The sequence below is a fragment of the Agelaius phoeniceus genome, chromosome 31 (assembly GCF_051311805.1).
Source record: "Agelaius phoeniceus isolate bAgePho1 chromosome 31, bAgePho1.hap1, whole genome shotgun sequence".
In the NCBI taxonomy this organism is placed as follows: domain Eukaryota; kingdom Metazoa; phylum Chordata; class Aves; order Passeriformes; family Icteridae; genus Agelaius; species Agelaius phoeniceus.
Window position 1 is genome coordinate 1,995,320 of NC_135295.1, and position 17,505 is coordinate 2,012,824.

At 50.5% G+C, this 17,505-nt stretch overlaps 3 protein-coding genes and 1 pseudogene across 3 annotated transcripts; 1 reads left to right on the forward strand and 3 right to left on the reverse strand.

Moving 5' to 3' along the window:
• The first annotated feature begins 7,748 nt into the window (after window positions 1-7,748).
• LOC129132177 (feather beta keratin-like) lies at window positions 7,749-8,054 on the forward strand. Its single transcript, XM_054651204.2, has one exon. The coding sequence runs from the start codon at window positions 7,749-7,751 to the stop codon at window positions 8,052-8,054; it is 306 nt and encodes a 101-aa protein (XP_054507179.1).
• A 1,773-nt stretch (window positions 8,055-9,827) lies between these two features.
• LOC129132176 (feather keratin 1) lies at window positions 9,828-10,707 on the reverse strand. Its single transcript, XM_077191944.1, has 2 exons — window positions 10,622-10,707; window positions 9,828-10,187 (listed from the first exon to the last, which is right to left on the reverse strand). Exon 2 carries the CDS (start codon window positions 10,165-10,167, stop codon window positions 9,862-9,864), a length of 306 nt encoding a protein of 101 aa, XP_077048059.1. The 5' UTR covers window positions 10,168-10,187; window positions 10,622-10,707; the 3' UTR covers window positions 9,828-9,861.
• Window positions 10,708-13,135: 2,428 nt separating this feature from the next.
• Window positions 13,136-13,975, reverse strand: LOC129132181 (feather beta keratin-like; annotated as a pseudogene).
• Window positions 13,976-16,175: 2,200 nt separating this feature from the next.
• Window positions 16,176-16,946, reverse strand: LOC129132215 (feather keratin 1-like). Its single transcript, XM_054651248.2, has 2 exons — window positions 16,799-16,946; window positions 16,176-16,501 (listed from the first exon to the last, which is right to left on the reverse strand). The coding sequence occupies exons 1-2, from the start codon at window positions 16,944-16,946 to the stop codon at window positions 16,176-16,178; spliced, it is 474 nt and encodes a 157-aa protein (XP_054507223.2).
• Between the last annotated feature and the right edge of the window lie 559 nt (window positions 16,947-17,505).

The window sequence follows — 17,505 nt, forward strand, 5'->3', positions numbered from 1 at the left end:
AGGTAATTTATGCTGGGAGGGAAAATTGAGAGTAAATAATAATTAGGAACAAAGGGAGGCAGCTCAACTTCCTGGCACCTCGCTTGGGATGTGAATCCTGGGAAAGAGGAATGAGAATTGTGGATATCCCATCCCTGGAAGTGTCCGAGGCAGGTGGGAACGTCCCAAGATTAACTTCTAATTAACCAGCCTAAGGTTATATGAAAGCTGTTCCATAGGATTAATTCAGCTGAAATTTCATTTATGAAGATATAAAAGGACACTAATGCATATTTTTGTTTTCATATTTATGTCTATATTTTAAAATATCTATATTTATATTTTTATATTAATATATTAATTTATTATATTTTATAGTTATATTTTATGTATATATGTGTGTATTTATATATTTACATTTATTACTATATTTATATATCTATATATTTATATTTCTATATGTTTATTTCTGTATTCCTTTATTTTTGCTTTTTTATATTTTTATATTTGATTTTCTTTCAGAATCCACATACTAAGATTTGCTTCTTGCCATTTAACCACTTGACACTCTTTTTAAAGACATTAATTAATTGTATTTATATAAAATTCACACAATGTGCTGCCAAGTGCAGATAAACCTTAAACCTGAAGGTTTATCCATCAGAGGTTGGATTTGATGATCTTGGAGCTGGGATTCTATGAACACTCCCCTTTTCCCAGCCTCTTGTGCTGCAGAACATTCTGGAACTCGCGGGGATTTCTGCTCCCTCTGCATTTCTGGTCCCTCTATAAAAAAATCTCCTGGGCCCTTCCCTCTCAGGCGGATTTTCCGTTGCCTTTGGCAGATTTTAATTCCAGTTATTATCTGGGTGTAGGGAAGCACAGGAGGCAAATGAATCCTCCGAGGTCACCCCGGGAGCAGCCGGAGGAACCCGCAGTGAACCGGGCTGCCATTTATTTCAATTTATTTCAATTCCAGATTTGAATTCCCGTGGCTCCTCCAGGCCTCAGCTGCGGTTCCAGGGATCCGTGGGGGGAAGGAGAACCCCCAAATTCCGGGATCAGCTGGGAATGAAGGACTGGGAGCTCCAAACCCTGGAAGGGATTTAGGGAAGGGCTGGGAGCGCTTTTGGACATGTCCTGAAACGGCTTTTCCAGTTGGGGCCTGGAAACCTGCGCCAGTAAACACAGCCCTGGGTTTTATTTTAATAAATTATTCCCTTTTCAAGGTGCTCTGCATAGTCACGTTCTCCTGGTGTGTTGTTTTGTGGAGTCATGAAATGGTTTAAAGGAGGAGCTTTAAAAGTTATTTAATTCCAAGCCCTCCCAGGAGCACAGGCCGCATCCAGCCAGGTCTTGGGCGCTTCCAGGGATGGGGAATCCATAATTCCCTACAAAACCTCCCCACAGAAAATTTTATCCTGAATTTCTCCCTCAGAATGAGCAGTGAATTTTGATTTTTTTTCCATTTTCCCCTCATAAAAGGTGCTGAGTTTCCCGAAGCTGCATAAGGCCTTCAAGGCCTGATCCCTAATTAAAACCCTGGCCTTTGTTTATGTCTTTCGAAACCTGAAGCTGCCACTTAAGAAATCTGCAATTAGTGGGGCCTTCAAATTGCTGCCTTGGATGGGGTAATGATCCCCAGGCAGAAAATAATTCCTTTTTAATGAAAATCCCGCCTCAAAAATCACCCCTTAGGAAACGCCGCGCTGCCAAGGAATTATCGTATCAGCACGGGTTTATCGGCTTTTAACAGTTAAAGAGGGGCGAAACCATGCAAATAAATAATAATAATAATAATAATAATAACAATAATAACAAACACGAGGGTGAAGCTGTTGGAATTTTCTCCAAGTAGTTGAAATATTAACAAAGCCTTTTGTGTGTATGTGTGAGGTGTTAATTAATTCCAGGTTAATTTTTCAGGGCTGAGTTCTGCATTCTCTCCTTGTGGGTCACACTGGCCCTGTTTGCATTTATGACCTTCCTGTTCCTTCCTTAGGGCTGTTTTTTATCCCAGAATTCCAGAAGATTTGGGGGGTTTTGGTTTTTTTGGTCTTTTTTAGTTTTTTGAGGTTTTTTTGTTTGGTTGGTTTTGTTGTTTTGTTTTTTTTTTTCCTGAGACTGCGAGGCTCAGAATTAAACTGAAAAATAAATTGTTTTTCTCAATTCCTTCCCCGGACAAGCCCCACATTTTTATTAAATCTTAATCAAAGTTCTTTACTTGTTATTCCTTTATCAATACAAAAAATTCAGCTCTGAGCCCCTTCCCCTAAATCCAAAATTAACCAGGAATGATCTCCACATTTTGATTTAACAATTATTCCCTGCTTGTGTAATTCCTGAGGAATCAGTGTTGTCCAATGTCAAGGTTTTCTCTGCAACAAATTCCAGCATTTGCCTGTTCTGAGAAATCTGGCAGAAGTAAAAAACCAAAGTTTTTAAAACAAAAACAAACCAGAGAAAATATTTATAATTATTAATATGATAATTATAACAAGAAACATGATTATATATTGATTTATGAATTTATAATAAAGTAATATTTATGATAAATATAATGAATATTTATACTTTATTATATGTATAACATTATAACATTAATTATAAATATACAATAGATTTAATGTTTATTTATATGTGTATAATTATATATATAAACATTTAAATATATTAATATACAATATACAATATATTTAATACTTTTATCTTTATTTTATATTTTATTATAGATTTATTTTGCTATTATATATTTAGACAATATATTTTATATATTGTATTATTTTATTTAATTAATTAATTAATTAATTAATTTATTTGTTTTATTATGTATTTTAAAAATGTCTATTTATGACCAGAGAATGCGCATTTCCAACATTGCCACGTCCTTCCGGGTGACTTTGCGACTCTCTTTGTGATCCTGCAATCCTGCTGCATCCCTAAAAGCTGCTAATGAGTGTTTTACATGAATAAATCATTCATGAGAGTTTGCAAAGGGCTTTGAAATCCTTTAATCTGAAACTTCCCGGGCTGTTCCCGGGGGCTGGCGTTGCCTTGGGAACTTTGCAGAGTCACCCATTTTTGCAGGAATAATTCCAGAGAGGAATGGGATGAATTATTAAAAAAAGGGGAAATAGGAATAAAAATGGGAAATTTAATGATTGTCAGGGAGGGAGCATGAGCCCTTTTCCTACTGAAATCTTGGGTCCCAATATTCCAATTATTTCGGATATATATATTTTATATATAATAAATTATATATATTTTTTCACATCTATATAGTTGCATATATAATTTTATATATAATTTATAGATATATTTATTATATAAAAAATATATACGCATATATATATAAATATATACACATACATATATGTGTATATATGTATATAAATATATAACGATAACAATAACTATAAATATAAATATAAATATGTATATATTTTTATATATAAATATATTCCCCAAGAGGATGGAGGAAAGGCTGAGGGAATTGTTCTGCCCACACAGAAATTGAGATTTTATTCCTTTTTCTTTAATAAAGGACATTTCTGGGCACCCTCGTTGTGCTCTGTGACTCTTTGAGCATCACCCCTATTCAAGGGCCAAGGGCCCGGGGGCTGACAAAAAACCTCATTCCCGACCTCATTTTGGGGTCATTTTACCAAAACCTGCAGCTTTCAGCCCAGGGAACGAGGCAGGGAAAGTGCCCGGTGTCCCCTGAGCTCTGCCCTTCCCTACAGCCAGATTTGTGTTTTACCTGCTCCTTGTTTGCTCCTTTAATACAGCAGCAATTTTTATTTTTTTTTTCCCTCTTTAAATCCCTCTTAAATGACGAGGTGGGATGGGGAGAGCCCCGAGGCAGCGACTCTGATCCCCAAAGTGCCCTCCCAGGTGCTCATTAATGGTTTGCACATCCCTGTGTCATTATCCCCAGCACGGAATTGGCTTCAGCCACCCATGGGTTGAGCAATAAAAGCCCTCAAAGATAAACAGATCAGAGCTCAGCTGTCATTCCAGTCATCGGCTCCTAATCAGGTCAGGATTCTTCGCCTTGTAAGGCTTTTTAAAATTTTATTATTTCCTATGCTGCGTGCATTTTAAAGCCTAATAGTGGAATAAATGAAATCCCAACAGTGGAATAAATTAAATACCAGTAGTGGAATAAAGGAAATCCCAATAGTGGAATAAAGTAAATCCCAATAATGGTGTAAATTAAATCCCAGTAGTGGAATAAATTAAATCCCAATAGTGGAATAAATTAAATCCCAAAAGTGGAATAATTAAATCCCAAGAATGGAATAAATTAAACCCCATGAAGGGAGTAAATTCAATGGAATAAATTCCATTATAATAAATGGAATAACCTGGATCCAGGGAGAAGCAAATAAACTCCTTTCCCTGGGTTTCACAAATCCATTCCCTGGGTTTGTGTTGTGATTCCCTGTCGGTTTCCCAGGAAATCATGGAATGCTTTGGGATGGAAAGCATTCATTCCCTGCCATGGACAGGGACATTCCCACCATCCCTGCCTGCTCCAGACTGGCCTTGGACACTTCCAAGGATGGAGAATCCATGGGATAACCCCTGCTGGGACCTCCCCACCCTCCCAGGGAGTAATTCCTCCCCAAAATCCCACCTAAATTTCCTTTCTGTTTGTGTGAACCTTCCCAAAATCCCACCTAAATTTCCTTTCTGTTTGTGTGAACCTTCCCAAAATCCCATCTAAATTTCCACCCTGTCAGTCTGAACCCTTTCCCCCTTGTCCTGGCACGCCATCCCTTGGGAATTTTCTCTCCCCCTGTTCCTTGTTGCCCCTTCAGGTCCTGCAAGTCCATGACTGGGTCACCGCAAAGCTTCTCCAGGCTGAGCATCCCCAGTTCTCCCAGCAGAGCTGCTCCATCCCTCTGCTCCCATCCTGGAGCCTCCTCTGGGCTCTCTCCAGCAGCTCCAGGGCAGCTCTGCAGGTGAGGTCTCACCTGAGCAGGGCCCTGCTGGACCCCCTTTCCCCATCCCCACCTCGTTTTGTTCCCAGTGCTGCTGCCTGAAATTTGTCACAAGAATCCCAAGCAGCCTTGGATCCGCTCCAGAGGCTCCGTGGGAGGTTATTATGACACGCAAAATGACTTTTTAATGAAAAAATTAATAACCCTGGGTTCTGACGCTGTCAAATGCTGTCTGCCCGGGGAGTAACCAAATTTCGGGTGACGTTGTTGCCCAAGTGACAAAACCATCCCAATTTTGCATGGTAGCTGCAATATTTCCATGGCTGATGCACTCTGTGTGTCTCAACCATTTAATGAATATTTGGGATTGGCTTTGAAGTTCTTCCCTTTCAAGAAGCTGAAGAGCTTCAGTTGTTCTGCAGACAGACACCTCCGAGGCTTTGGGATGTGGGACGAAGGTAAATGAGAGATGGAGGTTCTGATACTGCTGGGAGGGAGCTTCCAGTGAAATGTCCTTTTTTTTTTTTTGTTTAATTAAAAAAATGCTTCCTAAAAAAAATTCCTTTTTTTTTTTAAATTAAAAAAATACTTCCTTTTGAAGTATTGAAATGTCCTTTTTTTTAAATTAAAAAAAATACTTCCTAATAATTACACTTCGAGTGAAATGTCCTTTTTTTTTGATTAAAAAAATACTTCCTAAAATAATTCATGTTTTTAAATTTAAAAAAAAAACAAAAAACAAACTCTTAAAGAAATTCCCATCAGTTGTGGAGTCACAGAATGGTTTGGGGTGGAAGGGACCTTAAAGATCACCTTGTCCCAACCCCTTCCATGGGCAGGGCCACCTCCCACTGGGTCAGGTTGCTCAATACCCCATCCAGCCCGGCCTGGAATGGATCACATCCTGGAATTGATCATTTCTTCAGCCTCAATCACCACAGGAAGCATTCCCAAGTAATTTGGTCCTTCTCTGAACTGAAATCTTCAAATAATTCTAAAAATAAAACCCCCAGTCTGGGGATTGAATAATTTTATCCCTTCACGGTCAGTTTAATTCTTGTTTTGCTGCAATCATGATGTGGAAAGCTTTTTTTTAATGAATAAAATGAAACTTTACTCTCCTCACAAATGTTTTGGGGAGGAAAAATTGAAGCTGGAGACGTCCTCCCCTTGGTTAGCCAAAATTACCTGCTCAAATTATCCGAGTTGAGCTGAAATGATTGTTGGCTGCACCACCTGAATGAAGCGTTTGGGGTTCTGGCTTTGGGGATGGCCATAAATAAACCAAAATTAGGTGTCCCAGCAATTGCAGGGATGCCACCAGCCCTGTGTTCCCAATTGCTCCCATTCCTGTCCTGCAGCAGGGCTGTCAGGATGTCACCAGTGGCCACCCTGGCCTCCAAACTCTGGTGCCAGGACATCAAACCTGAGCTCATTCCAGCCCTAATTAGGCCAGGGAGGCAACTTGCCCAGTAGCCCATAGCCAACACCAGCTGCTGAATGTTTTATTTCCACTGAAAAACAGAATTCAGCTCCTTGTTGGAAAAAGGGAAAGAAAAACTACTCCTGGAGACTTTGCAGAAGTTGCTCTGAGGATCAAGGGGGAATTATTCCCCCTTAAAGTGTGAAGTTTACTTGGAAAAAAACCACATTTTAAAAAATTCAGATTTTGGTTCTTAAATACACTTGGAGGTTCTACACAAAATGAAGGTAGTGACACAATAAACTACAAACCATGAAGTGATTTCTGGAATAAAATGCTGAATGTTGACCGAAAAACTAAAAAAAAAAAATTAGTGCCAAGCCAGGTTTGTGACCTAATTAGGCTCTCACCTAAAGCAGGGCTTCATTCTCAATGAGAGATTCAAACCAGACATGTGGCACAATCGGAAAACACAGGGAAAAATAGCTGCAATTACATTTATGCAAAACATGCAAATGCTGTGTGAATCTGGAGCTATCTGGGATGAGTCTGGCATGGTTTTAATTTGGAAATGGCCATGAGACAGGCGAGGCAGTGACTAAACTGCCAGACAGAGGAGGAAAAACATGTTGCTTTCCAAGGAGATGGCCACAAAGGCCTGAATTGTCTGAATCAACAATGCTGGCCAGGAGAGGCCTTTGATCTCTAATTAAGTCACATAAAACGAGGATCCAGCGTGGAATGGGGATGCCAGCAGCAAGGAAACGGGGAAGGAGCGTTGCAGCCCCAAATCAAAGGTTGGTGCTGGAGGAAGGGAGTGTTTTCCATGCAGGATGAGCTTGGGAAACACATCCCATGAGCAAAGGCTGGCCCTGGGGCTGTCCAGGATGGTATAAAACCCACTCTGAGCACAGGATCCCTCATCCACCTCTCCTGCCTTCTCCTCAGTGACACAGGTGAGCTGAAAAGGTCTTTGCCGTCCTCTTCTCCTTCTCCTTCTCCTTCTCCTTCTCCTTCTCCTTCTCCTTCTCCTTCTCCTTCTCCTTCTCCTTCTCCTTCTCCTTCTCCTTCTCCTTCTCCTTCTCCTTCTCCTTCTCCTTCTCCTTCTCCTTCTCCTTCTCCTTCTCCTTCTCCTTCTCCTCTTTGTCTCTGCCTCCATCCCTGGCCTTGCTGCTGTGCTGCTCAGAACTTTGCTCCCAGATCCTGCTCCCAGCCTCTGCTCACTGCGAGGAGCTGGGAGAAGCTCTTGGGCTCTTTGCAGGAGGCCCTGGGGATGGAGCTCCTGATCCTTTCTTCCTCCCTGTTCCCCGTCCCTTCCCTCGGCCTCTTCTCCTCCTGCTGCTGAGGCCGTGCCTGACGTTCTGCCCGTGCCTTCTGCAGGTTCTCCTCCAGCCCCAGCCATGTCCTGCTACGACCTGTGCCGGCCCTGCGGCCCCACCCCGCTGGCCAACAGCTGCAACGAGCCCTGTGTGCGCCAGTGCCAGGACTCGCGGGTCATCATCGAGCCGTCCCCCGTGGTGGTCACCCTGCCCGGGCCCATCCTCAGCTCCTTCCCCCAGAACACCGCCGTGGGATCCTCCACCTCCGCTGCCGTGGGCAGCATCCTCAGCGAGTCCGGGGTCCCCATCAACTCGGGGGGCTTTGGGCTCTCGGGGCTCTCCGGCCTCGGTGGCCGCTACTGCGGCCGCAGGTGCCTGCCCTGCTAGAGCCGGGCCACGCGTCCAGCGAGTGCCTCCCCAGGCCAAGTGTCCCCTGGAGCTGCTGGCCAGCCTTTCCAGAGGCCTCGGGGCCCCTCCTGCCAAGGCGGGAGGCAAACGTGCCCACCTGAGGCTTCTGCTTGTCCTGCTTTCTCCTGCGCCTCCCCGGGCCCTGCCGTGCCCTGCTCTGCTGGCCCAGGGGCTCAGCCCCGGCCCAGCCCGGCCCCGGGGTCCTGCTGCTCCCGCTGGCCCCGTGCCCAGGCCAGGCAGACCCGTGTGCCACTGCTGGCCAGGCCTGCCTGCCCACCCCTGCTTTGGTTCTGTCTTCACACTCAATAAAGTTCACTCTGCATTGGAACTGGAGTCTCCTGGACTTCCTTCCGCTTTGGGATCCCCAGCTCAAGCTGCTCCATGGGTGGGGGTGATACCCTGCGGGTGTTTGGGTGGTTAAAGGCCATGGATGGACCTTTCTCACACCTGGGCAAGGTGAGAACCTCCAAGGCTGCAGTCACTGGAAGGGCCATGGTGCAGTGGAGGGTGTGTGGCCTGGTGTGAGTGTGCACAGGGTGACCAGGAGATGCCCCAGGGGACATCTGAACCAGGTTGAGGTTGGGGACGAGCTGAGGGTGCGTGTGTGACGTGGACATGGAACGGGATGGGCACACAGGGACCATGATCCCTCCTCTGAGGGTGTGTGGCCTGGTGTGAGTGTGCACAGGGTGACCAGGAGATGCCCCAGAGGACATCTGAGGTTGGGGACATGCTGAGGTGGGTGTGTAACATGGACATGGGACAGGGATGGACACACAGGGACCATGATCCCTCCTCTGAGCGAGGGCAGCAGTGATGGTGACAAGGCCTGGGCCTGTACCCAGGCCTAGAAGGGAGCTGTGGATCCATCTTATCCCCCACCCAAGCTGTCCTGTGGTCGGGAGCTGTAATTGCTGTGGGCTCATTCCGTGTGTCACCGTGTCCTGAAGGAGCAGGAGTCTGGAGCAGACCTGCAGAACTCTGCTGTCTACACTGGCCACTTGATCTTGGAACTTTTTTCCATCCTTGAGGACTCTGGGATTCCTCCACAAGAGTGACCCATCCTCAGTCCATTTCCACTGTGCCAACACCTGGCACAGGACTCACATTTCTCTTTGCACACCTGCCCTGGGTGCCACATGTCACCTCAGAACCTAGGGTTCTCCCTGTGCCCCAGGGTTTGGATGCTGTGCTTGGATGCAGGCAAGGAAAACAACCACTCATAGCTAGAAATGCACAATAAAGGCTTTGTGAAGGTGCCGCACACAAATCTCTTTGTAAATCCGCACACAAATCTCTTCTGGAAGGTCAATGTTTTGCTGGAACGCAAGGTCCAACCTCCCTCCTGAGTCAAATGTCCTCTGGAGCACCTCCTGTGACCAATGACGAGGCCACACTCCCTCCAATCCCACCCAAACACCCCCAGGGCATCACTCCCACCCATGGAGCAGCTTTAGCTGGGGATCCTAAACGAAAGGAACTCCAGGAGACTCCAGTTCCAATGCAGAGTGAACTTTATTGAGTGTGAAGACAGAACCAAAGCAGGGGTGGGCAGGCCCTGGGCCAGGCTGGCCCAGCAGCAGGGCCGGGCACGGGGCCCTGGCCAGCAGTGGGACAAACGCCTGCCTGGCCCGGGCACAGAGGAAAGCAGGACAAGCAGAAGCCTCAGGTGGGCACCCTCCTTGTCAGGAGGGCAGGAGGGGCCCCGAGGCCTCTGGAAAGGCTGGCCAGCAGCTCCAGGGGACACTTGGCCTGCGGAGGCACTCGCTGGACGCGCGGCCCGGCTCTAGCAGGGCAGGCACCTGCGGCCGCAGTAGCGGCCACCGAGGCCGGAGAGCCCCGAGAGGCCAAAGCCCCCCGAGTTGATGGGCACTCCCTCCTCGCTGAGGATGCTGCCCACGGCGGCGGAGGTGGAGGATCCCACGGCGGTGTTCTGCGGGAAGGAGCTGAGGATGGGCCCGGGCAGGGTGACCACCACGGGCGAGGGCTGGATGACCACGCGGGAGTCCTGGCACTGGCGCACACAGGGCTCGTTGCAGCTGTTGGCCAGCGGGGTGGGGCCGCAGGGCCGGCACAGGTCGTAGCAGGACATGGCTGGGGCTGGAGGAGAACCTGCAGAAGGTAGGGAAAGCACCCACGGGCTGTGAGACACACAGGGAGATGCTGCTCACAGGAGGAAACACAGCCTGGGCAGAAGGGACAGCCTGGAGAGGGAGCAAGGGAGGAACCCAACGGCCCTGAGCCCAAAGAGTTCCCTGCAAAGAAATCCCAACATCTCCCACCTCTCCCCAGCAAAAAACAACCACAAAAACCTGCGGAGAGCAGGATCAAGGAGAAAGACTCTCAGAGAGCACTGTGGAGAGGCAAAGATTCCATTGAGGGTCAAGGCAGAAGAGAAGAGAAGAGAAGAGAAGAGAAGAGAAGAGAAGAGAAGAGAAGAGAAGAGAAGAGAAGAGAAGAGAAGAGAAGAGAAGAGAAGAGAAGAGAAGAGAAGAGAAGAGAAGAGAAGAGAAGAGAAGAGGGAGGCAAAGGCCCTTGCAGCTCACCTGTGTCACAGAGGAGGACAAGGCAGGAGAGGTGGATGAGGGATCCTCACTTGCTCTGCCTTTTATACTGTCCCACACAGCCCCGGGCCCGACGCGCCCCTGCACAGGGAATGTGTTTACCAACAAGCTCATATTTTATGCAAAGCATCCCCAATTAAGTAAACTGGAGGTTGTTTACGCTCCCTTCGAGGCTGCCTTTTCATTTCCCTGTGCAGGACATGCCCATTCAGCCAAACTGGCTCCTTTCAAGTGCCAGCATTAGAGGACAAAATGTTTTTAGGGTATTTTTCAGCCAGAACCAGGCTGATGTTTCAGCCAGCTGGGTGGAGTGGTGCTGTATTTCCAGGTGATGTCAGCATCTTCCCCTCCTGAGGCAGCTCTGAGCCTTTGGAGTGATAAATGCAGTTTTTTTTATTATGAACTCAGGATTAAAGGGCTGGCTTTGGCGGGGACTGGCCGTAGACATTGCTCCCTGTGACTCCAAGGCCTTTCAAGCCTTCTTTAGACATCATTTATTCATCAGAGAGACTACATGGGTTGGTTTTGAACTTTCTTTGGGATCTCACATTGCCTTTGGAAAAAATTATCTCGTTTCTCCTGCCTTTCACCTCTTTCAGCATTGCCTGGAGGTCTCCGATCAGCAGAACAGGACAGTTCCAGAAGGAAGGACGCTGCTTTCCCAACAAATATTATTTCCTAACAAATATTAGTCAGGGTCATTGTCTTGCAGAAAACACTCCCTAATGAGAACATCTGACTTCAAAACTCTTCCTTCTCCCATTCCTCACGGCCATCCCTCCACTCCTTTTTCCTCCCTGCCTCTGACCAGACCCTACACCCTGTCCCAAACACTCAGGAATGTTTCCAAGCAGGACACAGGGAGCAGCTGAGGGCTGGCAGTGCCCACAAACCCAGCCTGGGCAGCAACAGGGGCCAGGATGTCCCCGGAGATGGGCAGGGGAAGGATTCCTCACTCTGAGCTGCATTTCCTGGGGCAAGGGCAGAGCTGGTGTCCCCAGGAGTGGTGACAGCCCTGCCCGGGCACCACCGTGACACCCCTTGGGGCAAATGGGGCAAAACTCCTGTCCCAGCAAGGCTGGGGCTCTATCAGAGACAGAAAAATCTTAAATCCCAGAGGTCCAAGCCGGATTCCTCATCCAGGAGGATGAAGGGAGCTCTCAGGTTGACAGGAGAAGCTTCTCGAAACAAACACATTCAGGAGAGAACCCCAGGTGTGACAGGGCAGATCTAACAGAGAGATTTCCTTCAAAACTCACACACACCATGTTTCCATCTGGGCATTTCCACTTAAATCCCTTCTAGAGGCAAAACACTGAGTGCAACAAAGGCATTTGCAGCCCTCTCTCCTTCTCCCTCACCCAGCCCTCCTCACTGAGGGGCTCCATGAAGCCCTGGGTGTCCTCACCCACCCCAGTCTCTCAGGGGTGTCCTGGGGCTGTTGTCTCCCTTCCCTGGTTCCCATTTTGTCGCTCCAATGTCCCCTCCTGGCTCAGGCAAGGACAGGAGGGCATTTCCACAGCAGATAAAGAGACAGAGGATTTGGCAGGATGGATTTATTTCAGACACTGAAGCCCCCAATAGGGCAGAGGAGCAGCCTTTGACTGTCACCAGATGGCTGCAGGGCCAGGAACACCCAATTCCCTGGGGAGAAGAACTCCACAGAATGCAGGAAAACAAAACTGGGCATCACGTTGACTTTGGCAGTTGGGCACATGTCCCTTCAACTCGTTTGGGACTCCCTCTGCATCCAGGACTAGGGAGAAGGGCTGGAGGAGGGAAGGCAAAGGCCTAGGGGTAGGTGGCAAAAAACAACCATGGCCTTGGGCAGGTGGGTGAAACTGGCACAGAAAATCGGGTCAGTGGCTTGACGCATCAGCTGGAAGTTGTCCAACCTCAAGCTGGCTCAGATGTCCCCTGGGGCACCTCCTGGTCACCCTGTGCACACTCACACCAGGCCACACACACCCTCCACTGCCCCATGGCCCTTCCAGTGACTGCGGCCTTGGAGGTTCTCACCTTGCCCAGGTGTGAGAAAGGTCCATCCATGGCCTTTAACCACCCAAACACCCGCCGGGCATCACCCCCACCCATGGAGCAGCTTGAGCTGGGGATCCCAAAGCGGAAGGAACTCCAGGAGACTCCAGTTCCAATGCAGAGTGAACTTTATTGCGTGTGAAGACAGAACCAAAGCAGGGGTGGGCAGGCAGGCCTGGCCAGCAGTGGCACACGGGTCTGCCTGGCCCGGGCACGGGGCCAGAGGGAGCAGCAGGACCCCGGGGCCGGGCTGGGCCGGGGCTGAGCCCCTGGGCCAGCAGAGCAGGGCACGGCAGGGCCCGGGGAGGCGCAGGAGAAAGCAGGACAAGCAGAAGCCTCAGGTGGGCACGTTTGCCTCCCGCCTTGGCAGGAGGGGCCCCGAGGCCTCTGGAAAGGCTGGCCAGCAGCTCCAGGGGACACTTGGCCTGGGGAGGCACTCGCTGGACGCGTGGCCCGGCTCTAGCAGGGCAGGCACCTGCGGCCACAGTAGCGGCCACCGAGGCCGGAGAGCCCCGAGAGGCCAAAGCCCCCCGAGTTGATGGGGACCCCGGACTCGCTGAGGATGCTGCCCACGGCGGCGGAGGTGGAGGATCCCACGGCGGTGTTCTGGGGGAAGGAGCTGAGGATGGGCCCGGGCAGGGTGACCACCACGGGGGACGGCTCGATGATGACCCGCGAGTCCTGGCACTGGCGCACACAGGGCTCGTTGCAGCTGTTGGCCAGCGGGGTGGGGCCGCAGGGCCGGCACAGGTCGTAGCAGGACATGGCTGGGGCTGGAGGAGAACCTGCAGAAGGCACGGGCAGAACGTCAGGCACGGCCTCAGCAGCAGGAGGAACAGAGACCGAGGGAAGGGCCAGGGAACAGGGAGGAAGAAAGGATCAGGAGCTCCATCCCCAGGGCCTCCTGCAAAGAGCCCAAGAGCTTCTCCCAGCTCCTCGCAGTGAGCAGAGGCTGGGAGCAAAGTTCTCAGCAGCACAGCAGCAAGGCCAGGGATGGAGGCAGAGACAAAGAGGAGAAGGAGGAGAAGGAGAAGGAGAAGGAGAAGGAGAAGGAGAAGGAGAAGGAGAAGGAGAAGGAGAAGGAGAAGGAGAAGGAGAAGGAGAAGGAGAAGGAGAAGGAGAAGGAGTGAGGCAAAGGCCCTTGCAGCTCACCTGTGTCACCGAGAAGGACAAGGCAGGAGAAGTGGATGAGGGATCCTCACTTGCTCTGCCTTTTATACTGTCCCACATAGCCCCAGGCCCACGGGCACCCTCGGCACATGGAACGTGTTTACCAAGCTCATATTTTATGCAAAACATCCCCATTAGAGAAATGGGGACACTGCAATGCTGCTTTTTCATTTCCCTGTGCAGGACATGCCCAGTCAGCCTCCCAGGCTCCTTTCAAGTGCCAGCATTAGAGGCCAAAACGTGTCTGGGGGCAGTGCCACGTCAGCAGGGCCGGGTGATGCAGCCGCGGTTGGGGACTGTCCTATTTCACCAGGGCACTCCAGGCCCTTTGCCCTCCAGGGCCTCACTTTAGGACTCCCAGAATGGTCAGGGCACTTTTTCTGGCATCCCTAAAATAACAAGCCATGCTTTAAAATGTGTTTTCTGTGTCAGGAGTCACCTCATCTGCTGGGTAACCAAATACTCGAGTCCAGCAGGGCTGGGTGTAAACTTCCCTGCCACCTTGGACACTCTGAAGAACCAGGGATTTCACATCCTGACAAATCCATGTGCTCTTTGCCCTTCCGTGCCTTTGTGGAGAGCCCCCAGCATCCTCGAGTCAACAGGAGGATGTTTGAAAAGCAGAAAATCCTCTCCAACACACCCTAACTCTGCTCCCACCAGTTCCACCCAGCAACAAGCGTCCACGTTGGGCCTTTCCCACTGCTCCTTCTCCATCCCCAAATCTCCAAAACCCTTCCGGGAGCCTACACCCGAATGGTGGAAAGAGCCTGCAGAGCTCTCCAAGGAGACATCAAAAAACATCAGAAGGAGTCATGGTCTGGGAATGTCAGCAGGAAAACACTGGAGGCAAGCAGACAGCAAGATCATGGGCTCCTCTTCCATCCTATCAGCACACTCAGCACACTGGCCTGGCCTCGTCCCGTGGTCAGCACTGAGGGGTTGCCCTTAATGGTCTTTGAGACCTCCATTCCCTGCCCTCCATCCCTGGAATGGTCTCTGACCCCTCCATTCTTCTGCTCCAGGTGGAGTGAAGGTCACTTGTGTTTGGACAACGCTCTCAGGCACAGGATGGGATTTTGGGGTGTCAGTGCAGGGCCAGGAGTTGGATTTGATGATTTCTGGGTCCCTTACAATCTGGATATTCCACGATTCTGTGATTCCCTGAATGACAGGGAGTAGAGGATGTGGGAGGAAGCAGGAGCACCTTGTCCTCCTCTGCATCACCACTCACACAATTCAACACCCCAGCAATGTTCTCCCCATGTCCAATGTGTCCCTGTGGCCTCCTGAGCTGTGCCTGCAGCCCTGAGCCCTCCGGGAGGGACAGGAGGGAGCAGGGGATGCTGTGGTGGCAGAAGAGAAGGGTGACAACTCCTTGGGATTCTGTTGCATGAAGGACATTGTAGATGAGATGGTCACGACACAAAGCAACCCTCCATTTTCAGAAGGCTTCAAACCTGGTTTTATTATAGCATGAATGCGTTTTTAGACATTCTTACAAAGCTCATAAATTTACCCATTGGTTAGGAAAGACAAAGTGTTTATTGCAATAGGCAGTTGCAGGTTTCTCTTATTTCTCCTTGTTTCTTTCTTGGTTTCTGTGTCAAGGACCTTGGTAGGAAATTCTTTCAGGGGTGAACATGGCTCCTCTTCTCAAACTTCTCTCTGGCTCACAGAAGTCACTGTAAAACCTCTCCCACAGGACACGAACCATGGAAGGTGTCCCAGGAAATGTTTTCTACTGACTGATGGAACACATGGACCAGGAAGGTTATTATGGGGTGTCCATCCTTGGAGAGATCGAGAAGCCATTGGCATCTAAAGCAACTCCCTCAAGGCTATCCCACCTGAGCAAGGGTTGGGCCACGTAACCTCTGGAAGGGTATTCCAACCCCAAAAACTGTGACTTTGTGACCTCCCCCATGAAACAGCTTTATCTGGGGATCCCAAAAGGGAAGGAACTCCAGGAGACTCCAGTTCCAATGCAGAGTGAACTTTATTGCGTGTGAAGACAGAACCAAAGCAGGGGTGGGCAGGCAGGCCTGGCCAGCAGTGGCACACGGGTCTGCCTGGCCCGGGCACGGGGCCAGCAGGAGCAGCAGGACCCCGGGGCCGGGCTGGGCCGGGGCTGAGCCCCTGGGCCATCAGAGCAGGGCACGGCAGGGCCCGGGGAGGCGCAGGAGAAAGCAGGACAAGCAGAAGCCTCAGGTGGGCACGTTTGCCTCCCGCCTTGGCAGGAGGGGCCCCGAGGCCTCTGGAAAGGCTGGCCAGCAGCTCCAGGGGACACTTGGCCTGGGGAGGCACTCGCTGGACGCGCGGCCCGGCTCTAGCAGGGCAGGCACCTGCGGCCGCAGTAGCGGCCACCGAGGCCGGAGAGCCCCGAGAGGCCAAAGCCCCCCGAGTTGATGGGGACCCCGGACTCGCTGAGGATGCTGCCCACGGCGGCGGAGGTGGAGGATCCCACGGCGGTGTTCTGGGGGAAGGAGCTGAGGATGGGCCCAGGCAGGGTGACCACCACGGGCGAGGGCTGGATGACCACGCGGGAGTCCTGGCACTGGCGCACACAGGGCTCGTTGCAGCTGTTGGCCAGCGGGGTGGGGCCGCAGGGCCGGCACAGGTCGTAGCAGGACATGGCTGGGGCTGGAGGAGAACCTGAGGAAGGCAGGGAAAGCACCCACGGGCTGTGAGACACACAGGGAGATGCTGCTGGGCAGGAGAAAGAGCAGAGAGTGGGCAGAAAGGACAGCCTGGAGAGGGTGATAGAAAGGACAAGGAATTGCAGTCCCCAAGAGGGGCCTAAAAACACAGACAAGACCTTCTCCCACCTCCCTCCAGTGTGGCACAGAGAGTGGAGATGTCCACCAACTGTCCCAACAAAACTGAGGCGAAGCCCCAGTGGGAGCCAGAAGAGACAGAGGAAAAGAAATGGAAACAGAGGAAAGCACTCACCTGTGTCACTGAGGAGGAGAAGGCAGGAGAAGTGGATGAGGGATCCCGCACTTGCTCTGCCTTTTATAGTGTCCCACACAGCCCCGGGCCCAGGGACAGTCTTTGCACAGGGAATGTGTTTACCAAGCTCATCTCGCATGCAAAACATCCCAATTACAAAAATTAGTGTTTTTATTTTTGCCCTGCAACGCTGCCTTTTCATTTCCCTGTGCTGGACGTGCCCAGTCAGCCTCCCAGGCTCCTTTCAAGTGCCAAGATTAGAGGCCAAAATATTTCCAGGGAAAATGATTTGTCAGCAGGGCCAGGTGAAGCAGCCAGGGCTGAGAAGTGTCCCACTGACCATCTGGTGGCAGCCCCTGGCCCTCCAGGGCAGGACTTTCAAGTGCAGAGGCAGCCCCATATCCCCTGCTGGACATTGGCATCACGGGGCTGGACTGGGGCTGGTCCCTCACCTGAGGGGACCCCTGGGATTGGAAAAGCTCTCCCAGAACATCAAGTCCCACCTGGGATCCATCTCCACTTTGTCACAGAGCCCAGAGCACACAGTGCCATGTCCAGTTTCCCCTTGGACACATCCAGGGATGGCGACCCCAAACCCCCCTGGGCCACCCCGGCCAAGGCCAGAACAGCAGTGCCCAGCCTGGACAGGGACAGACATGAGGGACAGAGCTGACCCTTGCAGGGGAATGGCCAGGCTGGAGCCTCAG

Coding starts and splice junctions, on each gene's coding strand:
- LOC129132177 (XM_054651204.2), top strand. CDS start 7,749: ATGTCCTGCTACGACCTGTGCCGGCCCTGCGGCCCCACCCCGCTGGCC.
- LOC129132176 (XM_077191944.1), bottom strand. CDS start 10,167: ATGTCCTGCTACGACCTGTGCCGGCCCTGCGGCCCCACCCCGCTGGCC.
- LOC129132215 (XM_054651248.2), bottom strand. CDS start 16,946: ATGTTTTGCATGCGAGATGAGCTTGGTAAACACATTCCCTGTGCAAAG. Junction 16,502..16,798: donor TCTCCTCCTCAGTGACACAG/GTGAGTGCTTTC, acceptor TGCCTTCCTCAG/GTTCTCCTCCAGCCCCAGCC.